The sequence below is a fragment of the Erythrolamprus reginae genome, chromosome 2, assembly GCF_031021105.1.
Source record: "Erythrolamprus reginae isolate rEryReg1 chromosome 2, rEryReg1.hap1, whole genome shotgun sequence".
Taxonomy (NCBI): Eukaryota; Metazoa; Chordata; class Lepidosauria; order Squamata; family Dipsadidae; genus Erythrolamprus; species Erythrolamprus reginae.
The window spans coordinates 149,250,253-149,274,644 of NC_091951.1; the positions used below are offsets into that span (position 1 = coordinate 149,250,253).

Here is a 24,392-nt window from a genome sequence, read left to right on the forward strand (position 1 = left end):
AAACAAACTGCCAAAATATTAATGTTCAACTTTTGCCCTTCGATTTACAAGAAGGAGCCATGACCTAGAAGGTTTCATAAATTTCATTGGTATGTTCACCGTGCCTTGAACTTAAGTAGTAATATGCTGACCAAAAAAATAAAGGGAACACTTAAACAACGCAACATAACTCCAAGTAAATCAAACTTCTGTGAAATCAAACTGTCCACTTAGGAAGCAACGCTGATTGACAATCAATTTCATATAATCTTATGTTCTTGGGTCACCCTGACCCGGACCGAAAACCCTTCATTTGAAGTGCTTATATTTGGTCTTTTTGAAAGCTTTTTTCACTTGAAAACAAGTTTGAACATTTCTGCACACATTGAAATGAAAATTGAAATGAAAAAAGTAAATCTTATTGGTTTATTTTGCTGATATAATGCGTGCCCCCCCATTTTTGTGAAATATTTTTCAATTTATGGATAGTTTTGCTTGCAAAATGCATTCTATTTTATTAAAGTTGGTGTGGGATTGGTAGCTTGAACATTTCTGAACATAATGATATGAAAATTGAACTGGAAAAATTGATGCATATTGGTTTATTTTGCACATAAAAGTATGCCTCCCCCCGTGTTCAATTATTTCAATTTATATAAAAATTATGCTGTTAATTTCAAACTTACATACTTGTTTTTAGTAAAATGGATTTCTTTCATAAAATTAGTTCTCTGGCTACAATGTGCTTGATTTTCAAAAGGATATTCCAAATATTTCTAGCCAAATATATATAAAAAGTGAACATAAGGGCACAAAGCAAGGCCGAGGGGGGGTGGCCCTTTTGAGGCAAAAATAAAAAAATAAGAATCATTTCTTTCAGTTCATTTATATTTTTCTTATGTTCAGGATTGTTCAATTTAGTATATCAAACCTTTTGGGGGAAAATTCCTTAGAGATTTGTAGCCTTAAAAAAATATAAATTGACACGAAATTCAGAAAGAATGGAGGGAGGGGCTTTTTGATCAAAATAAAAATATAAGTCTCAATTTTTCCAGTTCAATTTTCATATCATTACGTTCATAAATGTTCAAACTAGTTTCCCAGTGGAAAAAGTTTTCAAAAAGACCAAATTCAAATACCTAAAAAAAATTATTTTGGTCCGGGTCTATATGACCCGAAACAGAGTCAATGTGACTTTTTTTTCCCCAGAAAAAAATGAGCCCCCATGCCCACAAATATTTTTATGATGATCAGCATTGTTAAATTGAGTAAATAAATGCCTAAGATTTTAAAGAATATTTCGGATTTGGAGCATAAAAAAATAAAAAGTGAAAATGGTTGCAAGCAGCCAGGGGGGGGGGAGGCCTTATTTCTGATTTTAAAAAAACAATAAGAATCATTTCTTTCAGTTCATTTATGTTTTTCTTATATTCAGAAATGTTCTTTTATAACCAAATTAAAGCAATATGCATAATTTTTTCAGTTCAATTTTCATATCATTGTGTGCAGAAATGTTCAGACTACTTTCCAAGTGAAAAAAGTTTTCAAATTGACCAAACATAAGCACTTCAAATGAAGAGTTTTCGGTCTGGGTCAGGGTGACCCGGGAACAGAACAAGTGTGACTTTTTGTTTTTCAGCAAGAAAAAACCCCACCCCCACCCAAAAAATTCTCATAGAGAGAACCCCTGAAATGGTGAAAAGTCATGAAATTTCAAGTTTCAGATATGCAGGGAAATTTTTTTACAGGGACTCAAACTTGGCTTCGGGTCACATACGACCCGAACTGAAGAGCATGGTATAGAGATTCAGAATTGGGGATGTCGTATGCTATTATAAAAATAAAGCTTGATAAAATATTTCTCCTGCTTTATCATTTCAATATTATTAAACAGTTTATTGTATATAATATGTTAAATACCATATCCTGAAATGTATCCAGGATTTTCAGGAGAGAACGGTGAACAAATCCAATATTAATTTGAGAGAACACAAGGAATGGGGAGGGGGAGTCGGGAGGGAAGAGTGGAGGGGGGAGGGGGACAGAGAAAGAGAGTTCTTTTCATCTATGATACATTGTCAAAATGCTTTGGAATAACAGACATGGATTCAAATTGTAGGTTTTTTAGTTGTGTGCAGATGTACCACCAAAAGACATATACATAAAGTGGGCATCTGTATGAATTGAATAGCAATATTAACAATCAACATTAGTAAGCACCTTATTGTTTTGGAAGCTGAGTATATCAAATATAAATATAACTTCTTTATGATTTGCTATAGAACTTCCCAGGTCCTGATGTTAAGCTGGGTTTTATATGTTCGTCCTTTTCCAGGTCTTGAAAGAGTGGGGAGAGAAAATTTTTCCCCTCTATAAATTTAGTACTTGAACAGTTCTTCAGGAGTTGTCAAGGACAATGCATTCAGATTCATCTAAACTATCAACTGTTCTGTCTGGGTTCCCCCAGACCTCAACACCAACTGGAAAAAACAGCCAGACACTCTGGTAAAAGCAAAAGTACTTTATAGCTGGAAAAAATAAACACAGAGGAAAACCTGTTCTTCCCAACAGACAGGCTATAATACTTTACAGCAGAGTCCTGATGTCCAGGCAATACAGCAAGCTTCTTGCTGGCACACCCACCCCAAGGTTTCAGTAGTCAAAGGCACAAACCAGGATTCCAAGACGCCAAAGTTCACAGCCAGGTCCCAAGACTCTCAAAGATAAAACTCCACAAGCCAGGAAGAGTGGGTCTGCCTTTTAGCCTTTCCAAAGAGCACCACACCCAAACCCAGCTGTTGCCTCTTTAATGCTGAAAGTACCTAGCCAATTGGTCCCTTCGCTGTGTAGCTCTTCTCTGTCGCAGATCAATTATGGCTTGTGCATTTTCCTCTAAGGAATCCAGGCTGCTTGCTGGGGAGAGCTCCCTCTGGGGGGACTCTGGCTGTCCTCCCTCTTCTTCAGCCTGGGATTCCTCCTCCTCGTCTGCCTGCACCTCCTCATCCTCTCCCTCTGAGCTGGAAACCGACAGAAGATCAGCCGTTCCCTGAGGGGCCTCAGACGGAACCACAACATCAACTATGGGGTTTTTTCCAATTTATCTTGTAATTTATCTTGTCCCGGAGATTTAAGCTGACCATCATATCCCTAGCTTCAATCCTATCTTTTTTATCTTGCTCCTCCCAATTTTCACTTCGAATGTATACTTTTGTGTTGAACTAAAATCTAAACTGAAGAATTATAGCAATGTCTTTTGTTGTTGTTGCCTGCTAACATTTTGCCATTGACTGGCTGATATACTGATTATTTTCTTTTTCTTTTTCCTTTCCCCTCCTATATTTAGGGAATATATTTAAGGAAGGCACTTTCATTATTTTTAGCATTCATTGCTAACCTCAACTCATTGTGAGATTTAGCTTCCTGGATGCCATCTTGACAGTTTCAGATTATCCCACACTACTCTTCCTTTGTAAAAAGCCTGAAATGATGAAAAATAGCCTGCTGCCATATTTTCACTTTTAATACTTTTAATCCAAAGCATGCCATTAAGATGAAGGCCAGCAAAATAACGTTTTGCTAAATTTTGCAACCATTCCTTTTCTTTCACAAAACTCATCAACAGCCAATTCCCTTTCCCTTTTTTTCTGAAATAGAGGGAATTCAAGGGCTAAAAGTAACTCAAAAATAATCTTGTTTCATTCTCCTTTCCCATGTGTCTCTAAGCTTCTCTTCTGGAAACTCACTAACATAATCTATAGGCCAAAACAAGGGAATGAGTCAATAATCTATAGGCCAAAACAAGGGAATGAGTCAATAATCTATAGGCCAAAACAAGGGAATGAGTCAATAATCTATAGGCTAAAACAAGGGAATGAGTCAATAATCTTTATGCCAAAACAAGGGAATGAATCAATAATCTATAGGCTAAAACAAGGGAATGAGTCAATAATCTTTATGCCAAAACAAGGGAATGAGTCAATAATCTATAGGCCAAAACAAGGGAATGAGTCAATAATCTTTATGCCAAAACAAGGGAATGAGTCAATAATCTATAGGCTAAAACAAGGGAATGAGTCAATAATCTTTATGCCAAAACAAGGGAATGAGTCAATAATCTATAGGCTAAAACAAGGGAATGAGTCAATAATCTTTATGCCAAAACAAGGGAATGAGTCAATAATCTATAGGCCAAAACAAGGGAATGAGTCAATAATCTTTATGCCAAAACAAGGGAATGAGTCAATAATCTATAGGCTAAAACAAGGGAATGAGTCAATAATCTATAGGCTAAAACAAGGGAATGAGTCAATAATCTTTATGCCAAAACAAGGGAATGAGTCAATAATCTTTATGCCAAAACAAGGGAATGAGTCAATAATCTATAGGCCAAAACAAGGGAATGAGTCAATAATCTTTATGCCAAAACAAAGGAATGAGTCAATAATCTATAGGCTAAAACAAGGGAATGAGTCAATAATCTTTATGCCAAAACAAGGGAATGAGTCAATAATCTATAGGCCAAAACAAGGGAATGAGTCAATAATCTTTATGCCAAAACAAGGGAATGAGTCAATAATCTATAGGCTAAAACAAGGGAATGAGTCAATAATCTTTATGCCAAAACAAAGGAATGAGTCAATAATCTATAGGCCAAAACAAGGGAATGAGTCAATAATCTTTATGCCAAAACAAGGGAATGAGTCAATAATCTATAGGCTAAAACAAGGGAATGAGTCAATAATCTTTATGCCAAAACAAGGGAATGAGTCAATAATCTATAGGCCAAAACAAGGGAATGAGTCAATAATCTTTATGCCAAAACAAGGGAATGAGTCAATAATCTATAGGCTAAAACAAGGGAATGAGTCAATAATCTATAGGCTAAAACAAGGGAATGAGTCAATAATCTTTATGCCAAAACAAGGGAATGAGTCAATAATCTTTATGCCAAAACAAGGGAATGAGTCAATAATCTTTATGCCAAAACAAGGGAATGAGTCAATAATCTTTATGCCAAAACAAGGGAATGAGTCAATAATCTATAGGCCAAAACAAGGGAATGAGTCAATAATCTTTATGCCAAAACAAAGGAATGAGTCAATAATCTATAGGCTAAAACAAGGGAATGAGTCAATAATCTATAGGCTAAAACAAGGGAATGAGTCAATAATCTTTATGCCAAAACAAGGGAATGAGTCAATAATCTATAGGCCAAAACAAGGGAATGAGTCAATAATCTTTATGCCAAAACAAGGGAATGAGTCAATAATCTATAGGCTAAAACAAGGGAATGAGTCAATAATCTTTATGCCAAAACAAGGGAATGAGTCAATAATCTATAGGCTAAAACAAGGGAATGAGTCAATAATCTTTATGCCAAAACAAGGGAATGAGTCAATAATCTATAGGCCAAAACAAGGGAATGAGTCAATAATCTATAGGCCAAAGCAAGGGAATGAGTCAATAATCTATAGGCTAAAACAAGGGAATGAGTCAATAATCTTTATGCCAAAACAAGGGAATGAGTCAATAAAAAACATCTTGAATGAAATGGGGTAGTTATGTAGCATTAGTAATTGCCCAGTTAAACCTTACTTTATGCAGATCTCTAAAAGGCAAAGAATCAACATTTCCATAGAGTGAATGTGTGTTGGAGAAGCAATCCTGTGGGTTTTCACCACATCCTTTGTGCAGTTCAAATACATTAACATCAAATGTTTTCACAAATGGCCAGGGGCAGGATTTTTGCTTGAATGAGACTAAAAGACTCCAGGGAACCTAGGATTTGATTTTTAAAAATTGTTGCAACATGTAACTAAAAGTTAATTCATACTACATACTACAATGTGGTTATCATCTCATCAGCTGCCAAGAACTGGTGGTGACCCAGTCCTGCCACACCCCCAGACTGGCTCTCTCGGCAGTGCCATAGGCACCACCATTTTCTTTTTTGCTCCTGGGCATGTGCAGAAGCTGGTTTTTTAGCATTGCGCCTGCGCCCACGTGTGCGTGGCACATCAAGGAGTGAGCCAACAGTGAAGAAAACCAGAACCCATCCTTGAGATGAGTGGCATATAAATTAAAAATAGGTAGTCCTTGATATACAGTCATTTGTTTAGTGGTCATTCAAAGTTATAACAGCAGTGGAAAAAGTGATATGACTATTTTTCATACTTACAACCATTGCAACATCCCCATAGTCATGTGACCAACATTCAGACACACCAGGTGACTGGTGATTAATTTGACCCTGGCCTCAGGGTCAGCCTGGTCATTTCCTATACAGTATTCCCTTCCCTGTGGTTTGTCAATATAGTCCGAAATACTTCTGGGAAGGCTTCTATTTCATTGCCCTGGGTAAACATTTACAGTTCTTCCAATTCTACTTCCACAAATACAGTGGTACCTCTACCTAAAATTGCCTCTACTTAAGAACTAAGAACCGGGTGCTCAAGGTTTTTTTGCCTCTTCTTAAAAACCATTTTCTACTTAAGAACCCAAGCCCGGAAAAATTTCCCAGGAAATTTGACAGCGGCATGAAGGCCCGGCCAGTTTCCTGCCATTCCCCCTTTACTCCCAGTCATCTCGGGCTTTTCTGGGCTGCCAGAGGAGCCTTTCGGTGGTTTTCCTTTCTCTGAGCACTTGGATAGGGAATAAACCACTTTGCTGTGGTGACTCCCTCACGCTGCCTCCCATACACCCAGCGTGAGGTTGCCTCCTGGAGCATCTGTTTGTGGAAAGGCAAAAGGGGGCACTTCACCCCGACCAGATCAACTCGGCTTCAGCCAAACCATGGAGTCACCACAGTAAAGGAAAGGCACCGGCTGCAAAGTGAGTGAGCGAGAGGAGAGGAGAGCCCTTCAGTAAGGAAAGGAAGAGGAAGCAGGTAGCAGCAGCCACCTTTCTGTCAACGGAGTGGGAGGTTACTGTGGATTTACCAACCACGTCTGCTGGAAGTTTGTTCCAAGCATCTACTACTCTTTCAGTAAAATAATATTTTCTCATGTTGCTTTTGATCTTTCCCCCAACTAACTTCAGATTGTGTCCCCTTGTTCTTGTGTTCACTTTCCTATTAAAAACACTTTCCTCCTGAACCTTATTTAACCCTTTGACATATTTAAATGTTTCGATCATGTCCTCCCTTTTCCTTCTGTCCTCCAGACTATACAGATTGAGTTCATGAAGTCTTTCCTGATACGTTTTATGCTTAAGACCTTCCACCATTCTTGTAGCCCGTCTTTGGACCCGTTCAATTTTGTCAATATCTTTTTGTAGGTGAGGTCTCCAGAACTGAACATAGTATTCCAAATGTGGTCTCACCAGCGCTCTATATAGCGGGATCACAATCTCCCTCTTCCTGCTTGTTATACCTCTAGCTACTTAAGAACCTGGTCACGGAACGAATTAAGTTCTTAAGTAGAGGTACCACTGTTCTTTATTTCTTGTCATAGCTGAACATTCTAGTCTCTGTTCTCTTATTTCTGATTCTGAACTGATATATTCTTTTCAAACGTCATCTTCTAGTTGGGTCTGATTTGTAGTAACATTATTATTACAATCATAATATCATTAATTCTTCATTTCCAATTTTTGTATATTTGCAAAGGATAAACAACTTTTCTTCCAGTAATCCTGCAGCTTCTGGCTCTGGTTGCTCAGCCAACATTTCTGAGATCTATTGCCCATTTGTCACTGGAAGTCAGGAACTCCAACACAGCAGTAATGAGGAAGCTAAGAAACCTAATTTACTTTAGGAAGCCTCCTGCTGTCACTTAATTTAAGTAACCTCTTTTAAAAAAAAAAAAATCCAGCTTCCTTTCAGGCAAACGCAGGAAAAAGAGTGGTAGATCAAAGATCTATTCAAACATTCACCTGAATGTTCAAGAACTAAAGCAAACCTAGATATGTGACTGCAATCTTTAGCCAACTTGCTCCCATAAGCAGATTCTCTATGGATTTTTGTGCAGTTACCAGATTCTAAAAGGAACTTTCAGGTTTCATGATGAAGGCTTCAGTTGAACCCTCACAGAAACTCAGTCTCGTAAAATCCCAACTGTCATTTGCTCTGAAGGTCTAAAGACAAAGTCATTTGAAGGAGATTTGAGGCATATATACATTCACCAGAGGCGGATTCCTGCCAATTCGGACCGGTTCTATAGAATCGTTACTAACTTGGTGGGTTTGTTTGTTTATTTGTTTATTTGTTTGTTTGTTTATTTGTTTATTTGTTTATTTATCTATCTATCTATCTAGTTAGTTAGTTAGTTAGTTAGTTAGTTAGTTAGTTAGTTAGTTAGTCCAATACATAATACACATTGAAGAGAATAGATATGTAATAATATAAATAAAGAAAAGAATAGAAGAAAAGATATAAAAGTATAGGTGAACATATTTGAAAGGAAGAAAAGATAAATGAGATAAGGAGAGACAATTGGACAGGGGATGGAAGGCACACTGGTGCACTTATGCACGCCACTTACTGACCTGTAGGGAACCTGGAAAGGTCAATTGTGGATAGTCTAAGAGAAAAATATTGGGGTTTAGGGGTTGACACTACTGAGTCCGGTAATGAGTTCCATGCTTCGACAACTCGGTTGCTGAAGTAATATTTTTTACAGTCAAGTTTGGAGCGGTTAATATTAAGTTTGAATCTGTTGTGTGCTCTTGTGTTCTTGCGATTGAAGCTGAAGTAGTCATTGACAGGTGGAACGTTGCAGCATATGATCTTGTGGGCAATACTTAGATCGTGTTTTAGGCGACGTAGTTCTAAGCTTTCTAGACCTAGGATTGATAGTCTGCTTTCGTAGGGTATTCTGTTTCGAGTGGAGGAGTGAAGGGCTGTTCTGGTGAAGTATCTTTGGACATTTTCAAGGGTGTTGATGTCTGAGATGTGGTATGAGTTCCAGACAGATGAACTGTATTCAAGGATGGGTCTGGCAAAAGTTTTGTAGGCTCTGGTGAGTAGCGTGAGATTGCCAGAGCAGAAGCTGCGTAGGATCAGGTTAACAACTCTAGAAGCCTTTTTGGCAATATTGTTGCAGTGGGCTTTGGCACTTAGATCATTTGATATTAGTTGGGTTAGTTGGTGGGGGTTGGCCATGAGATTTTGTTTATTCAGTTTATATATGAGGTTCGGATTCTTTTTGCCGATGTAGAGGGTAGAACATTTGCTGGTTGATATTTGAAGTTGTCAGGTGTTAGACCAATGTGAGACAAAGTTGAGGCCTTTTTGGAGAGTAGATGTGTTGTCCATGGTGTTGAAAAGTTTTACATTGTCAGCTAAAAGAACACAGTTGCCTGTGATATGATTGCAGAAGTTCCAATGACCTAGGCCCGAGCAGGTTCTCTTGTTGGCACTTTCGGAACTGCCATCTTGTTTTTTGCTTCTGTGCACGCATAGAACCTTTCTTTAAAAAGTACTGCTTATGGGCAGAGAATCATTTCCGGGACGGGATGCGTGCACACAAAATGTGCACTTCCTTTGCGAGGCGAACCAGTGGGGAAGGCAAGTAGAACCCACCCCTGACAGTCACCTCCTACATATACTTTGCCCTTGCATTTTGAACATGGGATCTAATGATATTTGAATCGCGCACACAGCGCAGCTGCAGGAATGTCTGAATGCTCACGTCGGCTTTTCATATGCCAGAAATCCTTCCCTGGTTATATTTCCCCCTCTTTTTAGCCAGCCTGCAGGCATGCTTCATGACTGTGTTTGCTTTTGGTAATGTACACAGTTGTGTAAGAGCAAAAACAAATGAAAAATGTTGAAGCCAAGATGGATTGCCTCTAAGAGAGGGGTGTCAGCACTCTTGAGAATTTTGTGTTTCCCTGCCTCAGGCTCGTACTTAGAATTTGATGCTAAAAATAAATGTTTCTATCTGACCCGCAAACCCAAATTCTGTGAATTAGACAAGCAGGCACATAATAACGCATGCATATTCATTAGCTGGCTTTATTGAGGTGCCAAAACGTTTTGCCAAGAACAGAAAGTGGCAGGCTGAAGGAGATAAAGAGGATATTAGGAGCCAAATCATACACAAGAAGGAAATGGCTCTTTTCCCTGTAAGAAAAACTATCTACTTTCCTTTGAAACTCTCCTGGCTCTTCCCCCTTTCAAGCAGGCCTGCAAAGATTTTGCAAAGCTGGTCTGAACATCCGTGGACAAAGAATTGAGTTTTAGTATTAAGATAAGGCAGCTTAGTTAAACCCTGACTTGGGTTTAATTGGGAGGAATGAGCGTGGCTAGATTTAAGAAAACTTTCTGGGACGAATATACTGCCATAATGTACATTTCTCCAATTCTTTGCTATTTCTAGCCGTCAGGCACACATGCACAGAAATACATAGCAAACAGTATATATCATCTGTGCTGTTTGCTGGGAGGTAAATTGCTGGGAGGCAGAGGCAGAATTTTTTCCCCTTGTTTTCCTCCCCCAAAACTAAGGCGTGTCTTTTACTCTGTGGTGCATCTTATACTCTGAAAAATAAGCTATGTTGGATGTGGCTGCATTATAACATTTAGTTTGGCCCAGAAATCACTATGTTGTTTTATGAACGAACTTGAGTTGGTAAATGTGTGATATTCTTACAGTTAATGAAAATTCTCCCACCTAATGTATTAATAGGGCATGTGTGACATTTATGATGTTTAAATTTCCCACTCAAACATATTGGGAAGCTTTTTTAATTTGTTCACTCAAATTTTATAAAGTGCTCTCATTGAGGAGGCTCTGCTTGGGCTAGTGGGTAGGCAAAACATTACTTTCCCTTTGTGGCGAAGGTTGTTCTCTAACAGAAGCACTGACAGACAATCCCATCTACATCATTCATTCATTCATTCATTCATTCATTCATTCATTCATTCATTCATTTATTTATCCAATACACAAATACATAGGAAGAAAAATAGACATGTGGTAATATATATGAGGGTAAAAGTGAACTTAGAGGAGAGGATATATGAAAGGAAGAGAATATATATGATAGGTGAAAGAAAGGAAAGACAATTGGGCAGGGGACGAAAGGCACACCAGTGCACTTATGTATGCCCCTCACTGGCCTCTTAGGAACCTGGAGAGGTCAATCGTGGAGAGTCTAAGGGAGAAATGTTGGGGGTTGGGAGTTGACACTATTGAGTGCGGTAATGAGTTCCACGCTTTGATAACTCGATTGTTGAAATCATATCTTTTACAGTCAAGTTTGGAGCGGTTCGTATTAAGTTTGAATCTGTTGCGTGCTCTTGTGTTATTGCGGTTGAAGCTGAAGTAGTCATTGACCGGTAGGACGTTGCAGCATATGATCTTGCGAGCAATACTCAAATCATGTTTTAGGCGCCGTAGTTCTAGGCTTTCTAGGCCCAGGATTGTTAGTCTATTTTCGTAGGATATTCTGTTTCGAGTGGAGGAGTGAAGGGCTCTTCTGGTGAAATATCTTTGGACATTTTCAAGGGTGTTGATGTCTGAGATGTGGTATGGGTTCCAGACAGATGAGCAGTAGTCTAGGATGGGTCTGGCAAAAGTTTTGTAGTCATTGAATTTCTCTCAATGCTCAATTCTAGCATTTACCGATTCACAGCAAATTGTGAATTAATCAAGTTCAGAGTATAGTACCGCTGTCTATCGTACCTCAAGTCTTTCTTCCTCCTTGAGATATACTTTTTAAAAAGTACAACCCACAACCAAAAGAAAAACAAAACAATTTTTAGGGAGTTTGTGGAAACACCAGCAATTGTTAGGATAGCCATGGAGATCCACATTGCACAACTATCACTTTGAATTAGGAGTGGGCATTGTTTGTCCTTCCAGACAAACTCCCACAATCCCTGCCTAGGACTAGTTTATTTATTCAATTATCTCAAAAAAAAAAAAATCAGGCTACTTATTTACTCTGTCCAGGGTGAATAGCTATCTCCCTCCGAATGCAAAACCCACAGGAGTTCTACTTTATTTAACTCTGCTATTTAATGTCAGCATGAAATTCCTAAAAGAGATAATTGGAAAAGAAAGAAAGCAATGCTGTTAGAATATTGATGATAATCACAGTTCCATTATCGTAGTTCTATTATATCCTTTGTCCCATCCGGGTGAAGCAACAAGATCTCAACTTTTTAATGGTTATTTGTGGGCCATGTGGATATTTTCCCATCCTACTAGATTAATTAGAATGGGTGCAATCCAGGTCTCCTGCCTTAAATGTCGCCACCTGGTGGGACCTGGAAATGTAACTAATGCACTTAGAAATACATGTAATGCCTAGTGGCTGCTCTAGCCATTTGGAACAGCTTCCCATATGAGATGCCAAGGCAGCCTTCATATGGGCGGTCTCCTAATATTAGTCATCTTTAAAATTGCTTGATTATATACCATATCAATACTACTAAAACCTGAGGTTAATTTAATTTAGACCTTTAAAGCCCTTCATGGCACTGGACCAGAATATCTCCAAGACCGCCTGCTGCCGCACGAATCCCAGCGACCGATTAGGTCCCACAGAGTGGGCCTTCTCAGGGTTCCGTCAACTAAACAATGTCGGTTGGCGGGCCCCAGGGGAAGAGCCTTCTCTGTGGCAGCCCCGACCCTCTGGAACCAACTCCCCCCGGAGATTAGAACTGCCCCTACTCTCCTTGCCTTTTATAAACTCCTTAAGACCCACCTTTGTTGTCAGGCATGGGGGAACTGAGTCATCTCCCCCGGGCATATACAATTTATGAATGGTATGTCTGTATGTATGTTTGTTTAGAAAATGGGGGTTTTTAAATATTTTTAAACTGTAATTTAGATTTGTTGTAAATTGTTTCACTTTGTTGTGAGCCACCCCAAGTCTGCGGGGAGGGGCGGCATACAAATATAAATAATAAATAAATAAATAAATAATTTAAAGGAGAAAAAATATCTGTAAGCATTCGTACTTTCACCCTCTACATCCAACAGGAATTGTGTTCTGTCGGGCTCTCTGGTAGACTCCTCCCGAAAATTCACAGGTACAAATTTCAGACACACACACGTTTGAAAATTCAAAACAATGTTCTTTATAATGAAAATTCACTTAAACCAAGCCCTCTTTTGGTATAGCAGAGAGCACTTGTCTCCAAACAAACTAGTAATTTGTACAAGTCCCTTATCAGTTCTGTGAATCTTAGCTTGCAGCTGTGAGGTAATTCACAGTCCTTCCTCTTTCACAAAGTGAAACACACTTTGCTCTGGTTTAGTTTCAAAGCGGGAAAAAATCAGCACACAAAAGGTCAAAGTCAGTAAAGCAGTCACGAAACACAACGATCAGATAATCCTCCACAATGGCCAAACCCACAGGCTGCTATTTATAGCAGCCTCACTAATTACCACAGCCTCACCCAACCACAGGTGGCCTCATTTTCTTTGATAATAATCTCTCAGTTGTTGTTGCCTATGCATCGCTCTCCGCATGCGTGGCTGTATCATTAACTCTTGTTCTGAATCCAAGGAGGAGCTAGATAACTGATCTCCTTCTGAGCTGTCTGCCACACTCTCCTCCTCCCTGTCACTCCTGTCTTCTTGGTCAGAGGAGCCTTCATCAGCAGATTCCACCGGGGGCAAAACAGGCCTTCAGCATGTGGATGTCTCCCCCACATCCACAGTCCTTGGGGCAGGAGATGGGCCAGAGCTAACCACAACAAATTGTAAACTTAATCTCCTCGTTAAGTGGAGAGCCAGGATCGAATATATAACCTTCTATTATGATGAAATGTCTGTCAGCTCAGAGGGAATATACTTTATATTAAAGGGCTGTCAGTCTCATATTCCAAACCTAAGACACTATATTTAATTTTAGATAGCTTGTTGTATTATTTCGAGCAGATTCCTGAATTCTGATGAGAAAGGTCAATTCTATTTGAAATGTTATGAAGTTGGGGGTATCTACATCATCCCCAGAACACCATCGAACGTGCTGCTGTGCAGGACAGCCAAAAGGGCTGAGACGGAGGGGGGAGTTGAAGTGCTCCTATAGTCATAAGTGCAAGAGAGCTGCCAAGAGCCAAAACTTTGCTCACAGGACACTGGAGACACTGCAGTGGCATAAGCATTATTTGTTCAGTGACTTGTAGCTTCAAGTGGTCTCTCAGCAAATGGTCATATTGTGACGATGACTATCTGTGTTGCTATGGATCCTTTCACCAGATCCTTTCCAAATATACTGGTACCTCTACTCACGAACTTAATTCGTTCCGTGACCAGGTTCTTAAGTAGAAAAGTTTGCAAGAAGAAGCAATTTTCCCCTTAGGAATCAATGTAAAAGCAAATAATGTGTGTGATTGGGGAAACCACAGGAAGGGTGGAGACCCTGTTTCCTCCCAGGAGATTCTTAGAGAGGCCCCATGGAGGCTTCTCCCTGCCTTTTCTGGTCCTGTTTCCTCCCAGGAGATTCCTAGAGAGGCCCCACAAAGGCTTCTGCCTGCCTTTTCCAGCCCTGTTTCCTCTCAGGAGATTCCTAGAGAGGCCCCACAGAGGCTTCTCCCAGCCTTTTCCGGTTACAGTTTCGGAGGCTCGGGTTTGTAAGTGGAAAATGGTTCTTGAGAAGAGGCAAAGAAAGTTCATAAGTAGAGGCGTTCGTAAGTAGAGGTACCACTGCAATATGATTCCCACATGATCCAATTCAGAATTTGATGGTTTAATGCAATGAACAGCACTAAAATGGTCTTGGTTGTCAAGCTCAGTTGCTTTTATCCAATGACTTAGATTTTCTTTTTTTTTAAAGGAAGGAAGGAGGGAGGGAGGGAAGGAAAGAAGGGAGGAAGGAAGGAAGGAAGGAAGGAAGGAAGGAAGGAAGGAAGGAAGGAAGGAAATTTCCTGCTATGATTCTGGAGCAAGAACTGATTTCATTGTCTCTTTCATCACTTGCTCAAAACAATTTGGTTTATTTCAGAAGTGCTTAATGTAAACTCTGTCAGGATCAAGATTAATTCCCTCCGTGTTTGGCAAGAAAAAGATTATTAGGTGGTGAAGATCGAGGTGGAGTATGTGGGATCCAGATATATATTAATGTTTTTTTTGGGGGGAGGAATCTCCAGGGGCATGTTTCAATCCTAACCAAAAAAAAGAAAACCCCAACGCAACCTAAAAAGAGATAATTTGTCTTTTGCCATTCACTTCCTGTTCTGTTCTCCACACATGGGAAGCTGGTTAATGACCAGAAATTGCACAGCATCAATCTTCACATTTCACAGAGGGATAGAATATGGAAAATTTCCGTTTCTGTCTTCATGCAAAAACCCTGCCAACAACCCTCAAGGTACCCTAGAGCCTTTAAGTATAAAATAATTGCCAAGCTGTCATTTTAATGGACTCAGCTAATTCCTTAATCTTTCTCTTTCCCTGGCCTCACAATGATTCCCTACTCAAAAGGAAGGGTACTTGTTTGTTTTCACAGGCTATTGGCCCTTCAGATATTTAACAGTTTTATTAAGATTGTCCTTACCATTCAGCCAAGCTAATTATTCCATTTTATAAGTATAGTATAAGAAGATTTAATCAACAGCTACAGAAGGCAACTGAATTATTCAGTGTCATTTTGATTAGAGCTATAAATCTGAGATGATATAGGATATTTTGAGTTTTCATCTGCAGAGGGAGAGAGACCTCTGACCCCGGTGGTGGGAAATCTGACGTTAAACAAACAAACATCATTTCCTCCTCCCATTTATAGGGCTGGATTTTCTGGCAGCAGGATTTCTGCTTTGGGGATGAATCAAAAGATATATCCTGGGAATCATCTGCTTAGATTCTTTTCCTGTCCTGGATTTAACACAGAGGGCAATTTCACACATTAACCAGATTGCCCAAGAGACAACATCAGCAAATAGCTCCTGACAGATATCTCTATGGACAGCTTACAATTTGCAGCCAGATCCATGGTTTCCAGAGATGGGACATCAGTGGGAAGTAGTCCACCATTAAGGCCATTTCAGGAAATGAACTAAGAGTAGAATCTATTGACACAGTTACTGCTCCCTGTAAGCTGCGCGCGTGAGTGCACGCACACTCCAAAATACCACAGCGCGCACCCTTTTCCTCGGTCGCGCGCTCGCCCTTTTCCTTGGTCGCGCGCAGGGGGGTGGGTGGGGAGGCGCGGGCAGTAGAAGGGAGCCGCGGCTGCCCCTGCCTCTCCATGGTGCCTTTGGCCCCCTCATGCTCCTGGCCTCTCGGCCCTGCCCCCCGCCCGCCCCCTCTCCTCCTCCGCCGCCCCCTGCCTTGGGCCGCGAGTTCTCTCATGGCGGCGGCGGTGGCAGCTCCAGTTCCTCGGGACGAAAGCGCTCCCAGCCAGGGGGCTGCGACAGGGGCGGGGCGGGCATTCCAGAAACGGACGGAGAAAGCCCTCTCTCGCAGCCCCCTGGCTGGGAGCGCTTTCACTGTGAGAGAGGGCTTTCTCTGTCTGTTTCGGGAATGCCCGCCCCGCCCCTATCACAGCCCCTTCGCTGGGAGCGCTTTCGTCCCAGACTTCCAGCAAGGGGGCTGCAGTAGAGGCAGGGCAGGCGTTCCCGAAGCCTGGCCGACTTTTCCCTGCTGCCGGAGCCGTTGCTGCCTCTTAGCTGCAGAGCCGGGCAGAGGCGAAGACAACGGTGCCCTCCACTCTCTCTCCGTCTCTCTCTCTCTCTCTCTCTTTTTCTCTCTGTTGCCGGCGTGGTGAACGAGAGAGAAAGAGAGAGAGAGAGAAAGGAGAGGAGAGAGAATGAGAGAGAGAGAAAGCAAGAGAGAAAGAGAGGGAAAGAAAGCAAGAGAGAGAAAGAGAGGGGGGAAGGAGGGAGAGGGAAAGACATAGAGGGAGGGAAGGAGGGAGAGAGAAAGAGCAAAAAAGAGAGGAAGGAAGGAAGAGAGAAAGGAAGAGGGATGGAGAGAGAGAGGGAAAGAAAGATGAAGGAAGGGAGAGAGAGAAAAGGGGGAGGGAGAGATAGAAAGGAGGGAGAGGGGGTAGTTAGATAGGGAGAGGGAACAGGAAGGGCTTGGAGAAAGGCAGGGGGAGAGAAAGATAGAAAGGAAAGAGGGTGGGAGAGATAGAAAGGAATAGAATTATGGATGCAAGAACTCGCTCATGTGTGATAGCACACGCCCACACTTTCTTTCTTTCTTTCTTTCTTTCTTTCTTTCTTTATTCATTCATTCATTCATTCATTCATTCATTCATTTATTTATTTATACTTATATGCCGCCCAGTCCCAAAGGGACTGCCGCTCAGACACTATACTTTTTCGCTCACCCCAAAAAAAAATTAGAGGGAACACTGGACACAGTCCTAGTATAAAACGTGGCCAATACCGTGTAGAATTCTGAAGGAGAGTAAGTATGTGAGAAGATCAGCTTCTCTCCTTCAGCCCAAGGATAGCGAATGGCTAGGGGAGGGCCCCCTGAGGAGGAAAGCTGGTGGTAAATGGGCAGAGGCAGAAGTCTGGAGGAGAAGGAGGCGCAGCCAAAGGTAGGAGCCTGGAGGTCCCATTGCAACTATAGCAGTCCAAACTTTTTCAGGTATGAAGCAGTTAGAGAAACAACTAATGGTTCCCAGCTGGCTCAAACAAATAAAAACATAAGAAGAGCCATGCTGAATCAGGTCAAAGCCCATCGAGTCCAACATTCTGTGTCACACAGTGACCCACCAATTGTCCTTGGGGATCTTGAGCAGAAAGAGAAGGCAAGACCCTCCCCCTTTCCCTTGACACCCAACAAATGGTACTCAAGGGAATCCTGCCTGCCTCAACCAACATAGAGGCGGCACATGGACATCCGTTTCAAGATACACTATTACTAGGCAAGGCAGAAGAACAAAGAAAATATTCCTCAGTTTTATGCTATTCATAGGTGGTCGGCTGCTGGCCTGCATGGGGCAGCAGAATTACAAAGGCAGTTGAGTGAAGAAAATATGTTCTGGAATTCACATTTATTTATATATTTTATTTATTTATTTATTCAGTCCAATACATAATACACATTGAAGAGAATAGATATTTAGTAATATAACTAAACAAACGAATAGAAGAAAGGATATAAAAGTATAGGTGAACATATTTGAAAGGAAGAAAAGATAAATGAGATAAGGAGAGACAATTGGACAGGGGACGGAAGGCACACTGGTGCACTTATGTATGCCCCTTACTGACCTCTAAGGAACCTGGAGAGGTCAATCGTGGATAGTCTAAGGGAAAAATGTTGGGGGTTAGGGGTTGACACTACTGAGTCAGGTAATGAGTTCCACGCTTCGACAACTCGGTTGCTGAAGTCATATTTTTTACAGTCAAGTTTGGAGCGGTTAATATTAAGTTTGAATCTGTTGAGTGCTCTTGTGTTGTTGCGGTTGAAACTGAAGTAGTCATTGACAGGTAGAATGTTGCAGCATATGATCTTGTGGGCAATACTTAGATCGTGTTTTAGGTGTCGTAGTTCTAAGCTTTCTAGACCTAGGATTGATAGTCTGCTTTCGTAGGGTATTCTATTAAATTAAAACCAAGAGAAAGTTTTCTGCCATTCCTCAGCATCAAATACAAAGAAAAGCAGCTCAGGATGAAGGACGTATTCTTACCTTCCCATTGGGGGGGAGGGGGTTGAATTAGGCACAAGCTAGATACATGGTGTGCTGGGAATATATCTCGAACCTGCTGTAGGAGGGTGAAAAGCCAATGGCCTATAGGTCTCCTACAACAGAGTTTCCCAACTTTTCCAGCTTTGCAAAATGGTGAGGGGGGGGATGGTTCCATGTGAGTGATGGGCAAGTTGCACATGTGCGCAGCTTCATTTGTCAGTCTTACAAATGGAGAGCGCGGACACACATTTAATTTATTTTATTTAATTTAATTTATTAGATTTGTATGCCGCCCCTCTCTGGAGACTCGGACATATATATTTATTGAACATTGTAAGATAAACCCGTACAGAAGATACTGTAATACAGTGGTCCCCAAACTACGGCCCGCGGGCCAGATGTGGCCCACTGAGGCCATTTATCCGGCCCGCCAGTGAGTGACAAGAGCACAGGGAAAATAGAGAGAGAAAGAAAGAAAAGGGAAAGAGAGGGAGGGAAGGAGAAGTGGAGAGGAATGAAGGAGGGAAGGAAGGAAGGAAGGAAGGAAAGAAGGAGAAATGGAGGGAACAAGGAAAAATCTGCGGAGAGGGACAGCATACAAATCTAAGTAATAAATAAAATAAAGAAAGGAAGGAAGGAAGGAAGGAAGGAAGGATAAAATGGAGGGACAGAGGAAGGAAGGACTGTTTTTTTGGGGGGTAATTTTTTTTAATTTTTTCTCTCAACATACATTCAAACAACACAGTGTACCATCTAATTTTCCATGAATAAAATGTGGTATTTTGTTAGTAACTAATATCAATCATCAAAAAAGTTGCAAAAGTTTTTTTTCCTAATTTTGTCATCCAGTTACATTCATTTTCTTTTAATTAAATTCCCTCCTTAATGTTCCTTCAAAAAGTGCAACACCAATTATATTTCTAACTTATTAACCATTATGCCAAAGTGCTTCCTTCTTTCTTTATACATTTTTCATAAGCCAAGAAAACCTTGTATAGCCAATCAGATGTCAACAAAAGAAAATTAAAAACAAAACATAAACATATATGAATTTCAGATCTTTCCCCCCCCTCTAAATAGTATGTTCCCATTTTCTTTTTTACTTTAAAACAAGGTATGTGCAGTGTGCATAGGGATTTGTTCATAGTTTTTTTTAATAGTCCGGCCCTCCAACAGTCCGAGGGACAGTGAACTGGCCCCCTGTGTAAAAAGTTTGGGGACCCCTGCTGTAATAGCTACTGTTCCCGTGTGGGAATATTGCTATAGCTTATTATCCCATGATACTAACTACTGACTGTGTTTGCTAAATGTTATCTATTGCTCTTTCATTTCCTTCCATTTCTTGTCCACTGGTTTGTTGTTCTTTTTTTGTCTGTTGCAATGAATTATTCAATAAAAAAAGAACTTGGAGTGCATTGAGCTAAAGTCAGTGCACTTATCTGAAAAAGAGAAGATTTCTCAATGGAGTATGAGAAACATAAGCTCTGCCTTCCAGCTACCATAGATGGAGTTAACTCTTCCTACTCAGATCCATCTTTCAGCAACCAAAAAGATACTTCATTTTCAAATACACAGAGGCTCTGGGAGGGTGATTTTGGCTTCCAGAGATCTTCCAGGGGGATGGGGGAGGGCGTTTTTACCCTTCCCTGCCTCCATGGAAGCCTATGGAGCCTGAGGAGGGTGAAACACAAGCTTACTGGACCCACCAGAAGTTGGGAAACAGGCCATTTCCAGTCTCCAGGGCGCCTCTGGGGGATGAGGGAACCTATTTTTGCCCTCCCCGGGCATTGAATTATGGGTGTGGGCACTCACACATGCTCAATAAAGCACGTGCACGCTCTTTTGGCACGTGAGGAGAAAGAGGTTTGCCATCCCTGACCTAGGAGATATTCGGGGTCATGATGGCTTCCCACTTTGTTGTGTTTGAGAGCCAGGCAGCAGGACTTTCCAAATTTTATTTTTTTTAAAGTAACAAGTTCTATGACCAGAAAAAGTTGGGCGGGGGGAGAGGAAATTCCATAAAGATGAAAGGGTGATGGAGGAGGTTTTATACACACTAGAGTTGCTTGGATAAAAATATTATAAATATGATAATATGATAAACATATTATAAATATGTGGTGGACCCAACCCTATGGAACCAATTGCCTCCGGGGATTCGTGTTCTCCTAACCTTGCCAGACTTCCGCAAAGCTGTAGAGACCTAGCTGTTCCAGCAGGCCTGGGATTGTTGAATGTGGAATGTTAGGTTGAATGTGTGTGTTTTAATTGGGGTTATTAATTGAATGTTTTTACTGTTTTAGAATTATTTTTATATGTTGGAAACCTCCCAGAGTACTTCAGGAGTTGGGCGGCATATAAATATGTCAAACAAACAAACAAACAATACTGTTGAAATACATTTTTAAAAATCTGGGGGTCGATGTTTCCAGTCATGAAGCTCTTTTGGGCAGAATCAGAAGGTGAATTTTCAAACTCTTGGAGAGGGGGGGGAGCAGAAAAGCCTAGTAAAAATTTATTTTCATGTCATTGATATTTATTTTCAGGATTAAATGATTCAGAGAGCAATTTGTGAAGGTCAGACACAAAGAGCCGCAATCCTATACGCGCCTGGCTTGGAATAAGGCCCATCCCAAATTGGTGGAATGTGAGGTTCCCTCAGAGCAGTGCTTCTCAAATAGTGGAGCGGGGGCCCCTGGGGGGACGTGAAGCAATACTGGGGGGGCGCATGTGATCCCAGGGAATCCCTCTCAATTGATTCCTCTAACCATGGGACTTACTCCAGATAAGTGGGTAGTGCAGCCTTCACCAGCCAATAGTTTGCTTGCAGCTTATAATAAGTAAAATAATAAATATTAAAATTAAAATTCCATTGGGACCCTGATTGGAGAGTTGGGGGGCGCAAAATGTTTACTTCTTCCTGGTGGGGGGCGTAACAGAAAATAATTGAGAAGCACAGCCTCAGAGGGATCTCAGAGGATCATTGTAATCCTGGCAAACATCTAGCAAAACCTTCTGAGCTGTCCAGAGTCCCAGAAGTGACTAATCTAAGCTTCCTTTGGTTCTGTTTCCCTCCCTTTTTCCTTTTCCCATTCAGGAGCCCCCAGGTGACAGCGGTGGCAGCAGCGGCTGGAGCAAAGTGGCAGAACCCCTCCCACAGACCTGAAATGCCGTCTCTCAGAAGACTAAACTGGCACCGGAACAGGATAGCACCCAAGAGAACTACATCTGTCTCCTTTAATTATCCCGTGTAACATATTAGTCAGTGGAAATGCTTTATCATTTCTATAGCTAAGGCCAGCTCTAAGCTATAGAGAGAGAAAAAAAACCAGGTGTGCATAAAACACTCTCCCTGAAGTTCGCCAGGCAAATTAAAATCATGTACACTGTGACGGGGGAGGGGGGGAAGGGAATGTATTGAATTTCCCCAGAGGGAAAGGGAAAAAAATTATATAGATCATGACTGTTATGATTCATCTACATTGATAACTCTGGAGACTTACCGTTTTTGTCTGTCTTGAAGAGGACTTTTCATCAAATGGCGCTGAATTGATACGTTTCCACCTTTTGTACTAAGGTGAGAATGTACAAGTTCCAGTATTTGAATTCTGCAAGTACTTTTGTGCCCGGGTATCACTGATAAGTCCACGTTCTTGCTTCCCCGCACCCCCCAACTGCCCCCCCTCCTACTAGTGATGTGTGCATAAGTGCTTGCAGGATCTCATATCCGCATGATACATTAAGACCATGTCCTTAAAAGGACATTTGATCTCAATACATTTAGTCTAGATTTCAAAATCTGTAACCTGTGGGACGAGGCTTAGTCTTGTCATGTTAATGCTTTTCTCTACTGCTAACTCCTCTGGAATGGAGTTTCTACGGAATTATATGAATTGTGTTTGCAGTCCTCACTGTTTTTGTTCTTAGTTTTGTATTCCATTACAATGTTTCTTTCCCCATTTACAAAACTAACTTTAGAAGTCTTGAGATTGTAGAAGATTTAGCCAAAGCTTGAATACCTAAAACACCTGAAACCAAAAAAAATATGATGTATTAAAAGAACAAATCAATATATTAATTTCTAGCTGTTTCATGATGCCTAAAGATATTCTCGGTGTGAGTTGAGTTGAATCATTTCACCCAGTCCTATATATGTTGGCTTTCCGAAGTCTTATTGGGCTACTTATAATAAGTGGACGTGGAAGTACAATCTTTGTTAGACCATGCCCCCTGTGAACAATTATAAAAGAATAAATCCCTTGTAAGTGAATGAGGATATTGCTGTGGAGTTGGCAATACTGTGCCCAGATAGGTTTGAGGTAACAATCATTTTTTAAACCACTTTCCTTCCAATTCCCATAATTACATTCAAAAGGATTTCTGCTAGAATTTTGTGTTCCTACAACCACCACTCAACTCCAGCAAGTAGCACTGCCACCCAAATAGAAGGGGGAAATTGACTGTTGGTTGACTTGGCTGTTCATTTAATGGAGAACAGATTTGGAAAAATCAGAAAGGAATCCTTCATGACATGGATGTAAGGAATCAGCCAATCTGCCATTAAAGATGCAAGAACCTAGAAGGTTATAAAAAATTGTTTATATATTTATATACATTTTTTCCTGTTAAAAGACATACCATGGATTACTACCACTACTACTATTACTGTCACTACCATTCTTCAAAAAATATGAAATTAAATTCTGAAAGTCATTACAGGAAAACCATGATCCCATGTCATAATCTAAATATATTTTGAAATTCATTTTCAAAGCAGGATGACAGTTTTGAAAGGAAAATAGGTACACATTAATTTATCCTTGAAGCAATACATCCACCCTTAAACATTTGCAGTTATATATTTCAATCCGTAACAATTTGTCCCCATCTCTCTCTCTCCACAAACACACACACACACATATGATGGTGGGAAAATCTTGACTGTTATGTTGTATACACAGATTAAATTACTTTAGTCAAAACTGTGTGTTTGTGTGTGTGTGTGTCTACACGCACAAACACAGACAGTTTTGAGTAAAGTAATTTTATTATAAATGAAAAAGGAACAGCCACTCAAGAATGCAAAAGAAAAGCAAAAAAAACCCTGGCAAAATCTACAGCAAACTGGTGATGGAAATGTAAAACAAGCAGAGTTTGTGCAGGTTAAAGGCAAAATAAGAGTAGAATAGCCTTGGCCAGCCAGAGTCCTACCTATGTCCTGGGTTGCAATTCCCATTGGCTATGCTGGTAGAGGGGATGTTTAGCACAGCTGGAAGGTACCTGGCTTTGACAGTACTTAAGCTCTTTACTGACTCTCTCATTCAGTTCATTCCCAATTCTTCCAAACTTTGAATTGTCAGGTCCTTGGGAACAAAATGCTGTTTGTCATGGGGATTATCTCTTAAACAGCCATGCACAAGAATACGGCACTGTATAAAATAATAAATATTAATACATATAATTTAATAGTGTATTTTATAAAATGGGCTTCTGGTGCTATGAAAAGTGATTTGTGAACGTTTTCCTCCTTATCGTACTAAATCCTCTTGTTTATTACCCAACGTACTGGCTGAACCCTGTTGTAATTTTCCTCTGTATAATTTGTATGACTTCTGTATGCTACCAATATATTGTCTTGTGATTTTGTTTAATCTTTATACATCGGTTCCTTGTTATAAGTGTTACCATTCTGTGTTGTCTCCATGTAATAGAAAACCATCTATGGTAGAGTGGGTTAACCCAGAGATAGGCAATACAGATCCTTTTGGGTGTTTTGGATTGCAACACACAATGTCCTTGCCATTGACCATGGCAATAAGAATCGAAGTCCTGTATGTTCGGGGATCAACACACTGTCTCCCTTTGGCCTA

General features: G+C 40.6%; 1 protein-coding gene across 1 annotated transcript in view; it reads left to right on the forward strand.

Annotated features, from left to right (window-relative positions):
* Window positions 1–24,179, forward strand: part of CYGB (cytoglobin) — an 83,501-nt gene extending 59,322 nt beyond the window's left edge. Inside the window, exon 4 of the mRNA XM_070739847.1 lies at window positions 21,620–24,179. Coding sequence (XP_070595948.1) covers window positions 21,620–21,688 — 69 coding nt within the window. The 3' untranslated portion in view covers window positions 21,689–24,179. The remainder of the gene's footprint in view (window positions 1–21,619) is intronic.
* Window positions 24,180–24,392: the final 213 nt, after the last annotated feature.